The following is a 10,731-nucleotide window of genomic DNA, read 5'->3' on the forward strand; positions in this document are numbered from 1 at the left end:
GGAGTTTATCCCGGTGGACGAGAGGGTCGCCTCCCTACGCCTTCGGGTTTAGGGGGGGAAAACTCTGACTGTTGTTTGTGCCTATGCCCCAAACCAGCTGCTCTGAGTATTCGGCCTTCTTGGAGACCCTGAATGGAGCCCTGCAGGGGGCTCCAGTAGGGGACTCCGTAGTCTTGCTGGGAGACTTCAACGCACACGTGGGAAACGATGGAGACACCTGGAGAGGCGTGATTGGGAGGAAGGGCCTCCCTGATCTAAACCCGAACGGTCGTTTGTTGGTTGGACTTCTGTGCTAGCCATGGAATGGCCATAACAAACACCATGTTTGAACATAAGGATGCTCATAAGTGCACGTGGTACCAGAGCACCCTAGGCCAAAGGTCAATGATCGATTTCGTAATCGTATCATCTGACCTGAGGCCGCATGTTTTGGACACTCGGGTGAAGAGAGGGGCGGAGCTGTCGACTGATCACCATCTGGTGGTGAGTTGGATCAAGGGGTGGGGGAAGACTCTGGACAGACCTGGTAAACCCAAACGGGTAGTGCGGGTGAACTGGGAACGTCTGGAGGAAGCCCCTGTCCTGGGGATCTTTAACTCACATCTCCGGCGGAGCTTTTCAGCAATCCCTGTGGAGGTTGGGGGCATTGAACCTGAGTGGGCGATGTTCAAAACCTCTATTGCTGAAGCTGCGGTGATGAGCTGTGGTCTCAAGGTCTTAGGTGCCTCAAGAGGCGGTAACCCTCGAACACCGTGGTGGACCCCGGTGGTCAGGGAAGCCGTCCGACTGAAGAAGGAGTCCTTTCGGGTTATGTTATCCGGGAGGACTCCGGAAACAGTTGCAGGGTATCGAAGGACTAGAAGGGCAGCAGCTTCTGCCGTGTCAGAGGCAAAGCAGCGGGTGTGGGAGAAGTTTGGAGAAGCTATGGAGAAGGACTTTCGGTCGGCACCAAGGTGCTTCTGGAAAACCATCCGGCACCTCAGGAGGGGGAAGCGAGGAACCATCCAAGCTGTGTACAGCAAGGGTGGGACCCTGCTGACTTCAACTGAGAAGGTTATCGGCCGGTGGAAGGAGCACTTTGAGGAACTCCTGAATCCGACTAACACGCCCTCTATGGTTGAGGCAGAGCTGGAAGCTGATGGGGGATCATCGTCAATTTCCCTGATGGAAGTCACTGAGGTAGTCAAACAACTCCACAGTGGCAAAGCCGCAGGGGTTGATGAGATCCGTCCAGAAATGCTGAAGGCTTTGAGTGTTGAGGGGCTGTCTTGGTTGACACGCCTCGTCAACATTGCGTGGAAGTCTGGGATAGTGCCTAGGGGTTGGCAGACCGGGGTGGTGGTTCCCCTATTTAAAAAGGGGGACCAGAGAGTGTGTGCCAACTACAGGGGTATCACACTTCTCAGCCTCCCTGGTAAAGTCTACTCCAAGGTACTGGAAAGGAGGGTTCGGCCAGTAGTCGAACCTCTGATTGAAGAGGAACAATGCGGATTCCGTCCTGGTCGTGGAACAACGGACCAACTCTTCACTCTCGCAAGGATCCTGGAGGGGGCCTGGGAGTACGCCCATCCGGTCTACATGTGTTTTGTGGATCTGGAGAAGGCGTATGACCGGGTCCCCCGGGTGATACTGTGGGAGGTGCTGCGGGAGTATGGGGTGAGGGGGTCACTTTTGAGGGCCATCCAATCCCTGTACGCCCAAAGCGAGAGTTGTGTCCGGATACTCGGCAGTAAGTCGGACTCGTTTCCCGTGAATGTTGGCCTCTGCCAGGGCTGCGCTTTATCACCAATCCTGTTCGTGATTTTCATGGATAGGATATCGAGGCGTAGTCGTGGAGGAGAGGGGTTGCAGTTCGGTGACCTGAGGATCTCATCGCTGCTCTTTGCAGATGATGTGGTCCTTATGGCATCATCGGTCTGTGACCTTCAACAGTCACTGGATCGGTTTGCAGCCGAGTGTGAAGCGGTTGGGATGAGGATCAGCACCTCCAAATCTGAGGCCATGGCTCTCAGCAGGAAACCGGTGGATTGCCTACTCCGGGTAGGGAATGAGCCATTACCCCAAGTGAAGGAGTTCAAGTACCTCGGGGTCTTGTTCACGAGTGAGGGGACAATGGAGCGAGAGATTGGCCGGAGAATCGGAGCAGCGGGGGCGGTATTACAGTCACTTTACCGCACCGTTGTGACAAAAAGAGAGCTGAGCCAGAAGGCAAAGCTCTCAATCTACCGGTCGATCTTCGTTCCTACCCTCACCTATGCTCATGAAGGCTGGGTCATGACCGAAAGAACGAGATCACGGGTACAAGCGGCCGAAATGGGTTTTCTCAGACGGGTGGCTGGCGTCTCCCTTAGAGATAGGGTGAGAAGCTCAGCCATCCGTGAGAGACTCGGAGTAGAGCCGCTGCTCCTTTACGATGAAAGGAGCCAGTTGAGGTGGTTCGGGCATCTAGTAAGGATGCCACCTGGGCGCCTCCCTAGGGAGGTGTTCCAGGCACGTCCAGCTGGGAGGAGACCCCGGGGAAGACCCAGGACTCGGTGGAGAGATTATATCTCCTCACTGGCCTGGGAACGCCTCAGGATCCCCCAGTCGGAGCTGGAGGATGTGGCCCGGAGAAGGGAAGATTGGGGTTCCTTACTGGAGCTGCTGCCCCCGCGACCCGATCCCGGATAAACGGTAGACGATGGATGGATGGATGGACACTGGAAGCCAGCAAGTGTTCAGTACATAAGATGGAAATATTCAAGTACCTCAAAGCAGTAACATAGTTGTGTGTTTTTACTTTGTGCCAATACAGTTATACAATTTGATGATCCATTAAGAGATACTCTTGGGTTTCTAATTAGCCGAGGCAAGTGTTTGTAAGTCATCTGCAATTATAAAAGTTAGACATTAATAAAAACTTCCTACATAATCCAATTTATCGGCTGTTATAAATGTTAATACATTGTTAATATAATTCTAGTGTCACGGTGTGGTACAAGTGAGAGGACCCAATTGCAGGACACAAGACAAGAGTTTAACAAGAGAGCTTTATTATACCGAAAGTTAGTAAAAATACAAAGTAACAAATAAAACTGAAAACAGGTAACAATGTAACATGAATGATGATCCGACAAGGCACATTGGGACGGACAGGGATATATACACAGACACTAAACGAGGGAACAAGACACAGCTGGGGGAGAAAGGCAAAGACACAAGGGCAGGGTGAATGGATACAGGAGGATCAAATTAACAATCACAGAGGGAGGGAAAAATACAATCAGTAATAATCCAAAAAAAACACTCCGGTGTCATTGCCAAAGGTCCAAACGATCGTTTACAGTAAAAAGATATCCACCGTGAATATCGTCACGTAGATAAAAGCCCATGAACAGCTGTTGCAATCTGTGAAATCGATCTGTAACATTTTGTGATCATACATGGTCAAAACGTAATATTTTGAGCATTCAGTGCTGTTTAGGCACTTCCCGAATGTAGGGTGGACTCTTAGCGTTGGATTGACACTTCATTTGAGCCAATCGGAGCTTCCATGCGTTATCTATAACCATCAAGAGCCAATCAGTGTCAACTTGATAAGGAAGTATCAGCCCTCTTCTTTTGTTTACAGACTGAGCCAATAGCAACCGATTCTCTTGATGACTGGTGTATTGTGTAGCCAATGAATGGTTGAATCGTTTGATACGTCATTTCCTATGTTTTTTTTCATTTATTTTTTACAAATGTTATTTATTTTTAAAATAATATTTATTATATTCAAGTTCAGAAGAAGTTCGACTACCAGCTATTCCCATCTTCAGGCATCTTTTCCAACAAAGAAATTCAGGCGGAGTGTATTTTCTTCAAATTCAGTATATTCAGACCACTATTACTAAGTGCCAGAAGCACTTGGAGTGATTCTTCACTGTTTTGAACAATAAGAGAGTTATCTTTTGAATGAGACCATAATCATGCAGCTGGTGCAAATGGTTGAAGAGCAGCTTTCAATTTACTTTGGGTATGTCGTTTGTAGGTATTTCCACACTGTAAGAGGTTAATGGTACTAAAAAGCAGTACAAAGTGTGAAATATTGTTTGAGTCAAATATGGTAAAATTCCACAGTAAGAATGTTTTTCAAAAACTGTAAAGAAGTTAGAATTCCGATATTCTTTGTTATCTTTATTCTCTTTCATGCTCCTCCATTGACAAACAATTATTTATTAATTGACCGAGAATGTGCTGGCATCTGTGAACCATTTCCTTTCTACTTCTTTCTTGCCCAGCTCCCACAGTTTAGTAATAAGCCGAGTCCCATCTTCGGATGAAGTCAGGATATATTTCTTGTTGTCTGGGTATTTTTTGGCATTGCACCGGCCATAAACCACAGACTGGCACAACCAACCGAGTACCAGCAGGAAGAGGCAATCCCTTTCATCATCATTGAGCATCATAATGCTCTCCCAGCCTGCCAACACTGCTCCACCTACATCCAAAGGACTGGTGCTCTTCAGCATCATGTAAGCGATTGTTACTGCCACTTCAAATACATAGCAATCATTCATGAGCAGACCAAAGTCCAGCACGCCTGACACCTCATGACGCCCGTTGCCTACAGGTGTGACAATGATGTTCATGTCATTTGTGTCCCCATGTATTATTCCTGTGAAGACATCAAAGAAACAAAAGTACTGTTGGGGAGGAACAGTTCATTTATTTGAGGTAATTGCATCTATTTCATGAAGGCAAGCCAAATTCCAGCCATTGATTTCTGATATATGTTACCATAGTATAGAGGTATTTAGCTTTGTTATCTGTTAGATTTTTCCTGGTCAGTTCAACTTTAGAAACATTTAATTTATACACTTAATGATATAACTTCATTTATACATCGGAGAAGAAATTGGCTTTCCATAGACAAGAATGTTAATATTGGGAAATTCTGCCAAACCCCAAAATATATTGAATAAATATATATATATTTCTAATTATTATTATTTATTTTTTATATCTGCACATGGCAGCTACGGTATAGTTATGATATGGTAATGATGGTGGTTTTGGCGAATCAACTACGTGTAAAGGTTGGAGCTGGGCAGGTAGTGTAAAGTGAGTTTTTAGTTTTATTGCAGAAAGAAAAGAAACTGTTACCGTTTGACGTTATGAGAGTGGCAAGAGCGCTATTCTAACTAAAACGGTAAAGTTTTTGGTCTGTAAAATAAAAGGGAGCTCCCTAGAACTGAGATGAACTGCAGAGTTAGCTGATGATGTTCTGTGGGTTCATCACTTTGAGGCACCCCTTTCACATACAAGTTTTTGATCCATTGTTAATTTAACTAAATTAAGAGTCTTCAGCCATGGTAGCAGCTCTTTGAGACTGTACTTTGGAACATCATGCTTTGAGGTACATGCTAACACATTTTAGTTTAGTGTGTTACATGCTAACTTTTGCTAATTATTACTATACACCAACACCAACAGCTTAGTACAATCGAAATGTCATTACTTAACCGACGTCATGAAAACATTTACATTTCGACCAGATGGTGGCTCGAGATGAAAGGTGAGTGGATCATCAAATTTAAATTATAAATCATCCAAAGGGGGACATGCACGTGTGAGAGCCACATGTCATAGTAATCCATAGTAAAAACATTTCAAAGTGGCAAACACATTTCAATCATAACCACAAATTTCAACCTGGTGGTGCTAGAGAAAAAAATGTCAAGCGATTACCAAAGTCAGTGGGCTTCATCAAGCAGAATCATAAACACAGTGAAATCGTTAACCAAAGGAATGCAGATCATAATAATTGTAAGCTTGTTATCTGTATTACCTTTTCGGAAAGAGCTGATTTTGGGCTGCACGTGTGATTTACACTGTTTAATGATTGCTTTGATCACTTTCTGCAGGGGATTTCCATCCATCACTGATAGGGAGCACTCTATGAGAGGAATTCTGGATAAACTCCAAAGTGCATCATTTTGTAAGACATCCAGGTTTGGAGATACCAGCTGAAAAAAAAGAAATAAATGTAATACTACATATTTTTGAAGTCATATCAGACATATTATGGCCCTTTAAGTTGATATGGTTAATGTGTTCGCCAATGTTCACTCTCCCTTTAGCTCTACATCAACTCCTGACAATATAATTGGTTATTAGCAGACAGAACCTGAACAATAAGGACAGATAAAATAATCTGCAATTAGTGCAACAGCTGCATGTGGAAGTGAGGGGAGACCTGCTACATAAAGCCATCTACTCCAAAATATCCATTAGTTGAAATATACATGTTTGATGTTTGAACTTACTTGTTGCAATGCCTTGTCCATGGAGGCAACCATTTTGCCGACATGGTAAAGATCTTGTATAGTGACTGGAGATTTTGCGATGGTTTTTCCAGGAAGATAGGTCATCAACCTCACACAGTAGGTCTGAGCACCATGTCCACAGTCTAATAAGGTAACGTGGGTACACAAAACAACTCATGTATGATCTTGTGTAGAAGATTCATGTAATACTGTCTAATAATGGACAAAAGGCCTTGTGTTTTCTGTAAGATAATTCACATTGGGCAGAGCTAGTGATGTTGGTTCCATTAGATCATTGCTATTAAAACGTGTGATTAATCAGGTAATCTCATTGGTAATACAGATATCATACAATTAATATAAGTATGATTATAGAACTATAAATTCCAGGTAGCTAACCTGGTAGACCAGACAGTCTATATTTTGAATCAGACCTGCAGCCCTTTGTTGTATGCAGTCCCCTCTTTCCCCTATTCCAGTCTATTTGTCCTATCTCTCTAACAAAGGTAAAATGCCAAAAATAAAAATTATTCTGAACTTCCCATTATTATAGTCCCTTTATAGTCCAGTCCTTTCTAACAGTCGCCTCCTATGCAAACTTGTTCTTCATGAATGTCTTGTCCTGATGACAATAAACTTACATTTCTGGTCTAACTGAAACTCTTTCTGCCAAAGCCCCACGACAGAATCTCACACATCGTCAAATTACAACGTAGGTGTAAATGTGTCATGTAATCAAAATGAACACCTTTGATAAACAAGGAAAACACCTGCAGGCCTCTTTCATGTCCAGACTGTTTAGATTTTGAATAGCGTTTTATTGATGATTAAAGAGCAGAACTTATGCACACCTGTAGTGCGACAGGTACCAAGGGTGTACAATGCAGAATAAAAGACTCCCGCTCACTGTTCTCTTCACTTGCAGTCAGATTTTTTTTTGCAGTAATTTTTTTACTACATTCCTACACAGACCTATTAAAGTGTCACTGGAGACATAATGAATTGAGAATTATCACCTGTAACATTTAAATATAATCTCATCCATACGATGAATTAGGTTGAACCTAATAAACTAAATGTCACCATTTCAAAACAAGTTCTTAATACTAATTTAAACTAGGATCAGTGGCAACAGTTGAATTGATCATTTGTCAACTTGTCCTTCTCTTTTTCCCTTGAATAGCCTTAAGCCATCAGTGCCCTGATTTCTAAACCAACAGGTTTGCCTCCTCTGTACTAGGACATGAAGCAGCGATACACCTCCCTTGTGCACTTTGAACAAGCCGCACATATATTTCTTAGCTCAATGTGGGCAAAGACGGATTGTTGCACTTTCCCATGGTAGAAACAAAACTAAGGAATCTAACACCTACTTGTTTTTATCAATGCAGGGGGATTTTGACTCTAGTCTGTGGACATGATTATTATTGGTTTAATTCCATATATAACAACTTTATTAAGAAGAGGGTTCAGTTTCAGCTTTATTTGTTTGACAAATTGAATAAAGGAATAGGTTTTTTTTCAGGGGAAATAGGCTTATTTGAGAGTTAGATGATACAACTCTTATCTGTTGGATAAATTCAAGACTCCAGCATGCAGATGGTTAGTTTATGTGCAATAGGCATGGCATTGGATGATTCTCAGATATTAGTCTTACTTAGTCAAGTTGTTTTAGGATTGGGTCCGTATTGTGTATTCTCATACAGTCATTAGTTTAACCAGCCACCTCCCGCATTAACTTGAGATTCACGCTCGTCTTGGTTTTTTATGACTCAAGCTAAGATACATTTTATGAAATTGGACTGCTGTTACCTATTTCCTCCATACTCATGAGCTGCCCCGTGGTGTTGGGAATTACTGTCTGAGTAGGAATTCCATGCTGGCGTAGAAAGGACATGGAGAGGGTCTGAACTTCCAGGCGGATGGCATTTTTGCTGTCTTCTGAGTTCATGATCTTCAGGAGGAAATTGGTACCCTCCTTGTCCACCATAAGGAAGTTCTGGTCAATATAACTAGGCAGGGGGGAGATCTCAGTTATGGTCACTCCATACAGTTGCAGTGTCAGATCGGTTGCTTGCTTTGGGGTGAGCATTGGCCTTGCTTCAACAGTTGTGGCATTATCTGCACAAAAGAGTAAAATCGCAACACAATTTTACATCTGACCTGCAAATCTACCAAAATTCACATCAAAACCAGAAATCACAATTGGTTTAATTGAAATTAAAAAGAGGCGTAAAAAACATTTGCAGACACAAATGCAACTCTGACAGGACGCCTACCTGTTTATACCAGGTCATTCTGCTTTGATTTAATTTGATGTAAAAGTCCTGCATTTATTTTTTGCTTAAAGGTTCAATGTGTAGAATATCTCAGAATTTAAACTTAAAACATTACAACAATTAACTAACATGATCAACAGAACGTGAAGAGGTAACAGTGTTGACGTTATATCTCTGTATTGTGTTAGAGAGATATCTACTGAAATTAGCATGCTAACTGACTAGCTGCGCTCCATCCAGTCTGTAATACCACTTGTTCCTCTAGAGGCGATACTGAGTCACTGTAGTCTGCCCTCAGTACAGAGGGAGAGGAAGTATAACGGCCTGACTCGCTTGTAGATATTACAGCCATGTTCCGTGTCTTTTTTAAAGTTTGTTTATTGGATTATAGTCAAAGTGGCAGAAACGAGAAAACCAACCACCCCACCTCGCTTCGTTCTCACAGCTGCCAGAAGGATGTTTGACCGAGTGTATAGTTTTCGGCAGCCCGATGCTATTTGTGCAACTCTCAAACAGTCTGACCTGGTCCCTTCACACCTCCTCACTGGTGAAAAAGGCACAGCAGTGCCTGCACTTTCTGCGCAGGTTGAAAAGAGCACAGCTCCCCCCTCCCATCCTCACCACGTTCTACAGAGGCACCATAGAGAGCATACTGACCAGTTGCATCTCTACCTGGTCTGGAAGCTGCAACACCTCAGACTGAAAGTCTCTGCAGAGAGTGGTGAGGACAGCGGAGAGGATCATCGGGACGTCTCTTCCTTCCATCAGAGACACTGCTAATAAACGCTGCCTCACCAGAGCCCAGAACATTATAAAAGACCCCACTCACCCCCACCACGGCCTGTTCTCCCTGCTGCCCTCTGGCAAGAGGTTCCGCAGCACAAGGAGCAGAACAACCAGATTCTGCAACAGTTTCTTTCCCCAAACCGTCAGACTGTTGAACCCGAAATAACTTTTTCTCCTGAGCAATGTGAAGGACTCTTAAATGTATATATTTTATAGAGTGTATATATGTTATTTATATAAACTACATTTAGATTTTAAGTACACATTTAATTTTATATTTATGCATCAGCACCACGACACTTTTAAATATTTATGACCAATTTTACAGTCACTTTTACAGTAAGCCAGGACGACGAAATTTAATTTGAATTGTACATTGTATAGCTTGAAATGACAATAAAGTTTGATTGATTTGATTGATTAATTGATTGATTGATTGACTGAGGCTCCTTCTGACGGAGGCTTCAACTAATCAATTCAGAGTTGCATTTATATGTTGATGTGTTTTGTACACAAAAATCTGTAGAGTAAATAAATCTGACTATAAAAAGCACATATTTCCCTCTTAATTGTGGTGGAGTAGAAATAGAATGTGTAATGAGAAGAAAATATAAAATAAAGTAAAAGTACCTCAAATGTATATAGTACTTGAGTAAATGTACTTTACCTTTGCACTACGCTATGCATTCTAGCATTCCCTGTACTTACTACCTGTTTGGGCCTGCCTGCTTTCTGCCTGCTTTCCTGGACATAAATCACTTGCCGTTGGGCTCGAAGCAATAGAGAATGTGGATTTCATAAGCTTTTGAACAGGATCATTTTGTATCTTTGAGGAGGAACCAGTCCAAAGAGATCCTCCTCATGTTAAAGGGATAATTTAACATAAACTAGCTTGGGTCTCACCTGATAAAGGCTAAAAAACACATGGGAAGTAGTCAAACTTTAGGTGTTAATCATATCGGAGCTTAAAGCGTAAACAAAACCAGATTCGTTTCTTCAAGTGCCGTCAGACATGTCATCAGTACAGGTGAATAACTATGACTATGACTACTATGTATTATACTAAGATACTGTATTGGAAAATCTTTACAAAAGAGTTATTTGAACTGTGCCATAAATGTATGGTTCCACTGATGTACTTTTTTAATTACTGGCAGAGAGAGCTTTAATATACATTTTAATAAAAACTGTGCCACATATGCTTTTGGCCAGAGATATAATTACAGTATCAAAAAGAGAACTTAAGCTATTTTTCACGAACACAACAGGTATGCTTTTAATCATTGATTTGCATTAAAGTGTCAATGTACAACAATGGCTGATTGTCATCTTCCCTCTATTTTTCAATCACTCTTACTTGTGAAAGCCAGCGACAT

At 42.5% G+C, this 10,731-nt stretch overlaps 1 protein-coding gene across 1 annotated transcript; it reads right to left on the reverse strand.

The window, feature by feature from the left end:
- Positions 1–4,075: 4,075 nt before the first annotated feature.
- LOC115006965 (hydroxylysine kinase-like) lies at positions 4,076–10,731 on the reverse strand. Its single transcript, XM_029429597.1, has 5 exons — positions 10,713–10,731; positions 8,103–8,411; positions 6,291–6,433; positions 5,813–5,990; positions 4,076–4,639 (listed from the first exon to the last, which is right to left on the reverse strand). Exons 1-5 carry the CDS (start codon positions 10,729–10,731, stop codon positions 4,200–4,202), a joined length of 1,089 nt encoding a protein of 362 aa, XP_029285457.1. The 3' UTR covers positions 4,076–4,199.

Source organism: Cottoperca gobio, chromosome 4, assembly GCF_900634415.1.
Source record: "Cottoperca gobio chromosome 4, fCotGob3.1, whole genome shotgun sequence".
Taxonomy (NCBI): domain Eukaryota; kingdom Metazoa; phylum Chordata; class Actinopteri; order Perciformes; family Bovichtidae; genus Cottoperca; species Cottoperca gobio.

What these genes read in the sequence shown, in the direction of transcription:
- LOC115006965 (XM_029429597.1), bottom strand. An exon ending in CATGAGTATGGAGGAAATAG is followed by an intron (nt 6,434 to 8,102) that starts GTAACAGCAGTC and finishes TTACCTTATTAG; the next exon opens with ACTGTGGACATGGTGCTCAG. An exon ending in TGGACAAGGCATTGCAACAA is followed by an intron (nt 5,991 to 6,290) that starts GTAAGTTCAAAC and finishes CTTTTTTTTCAG; the next exon opens with CTGGTATCTCCAAACCTGGA.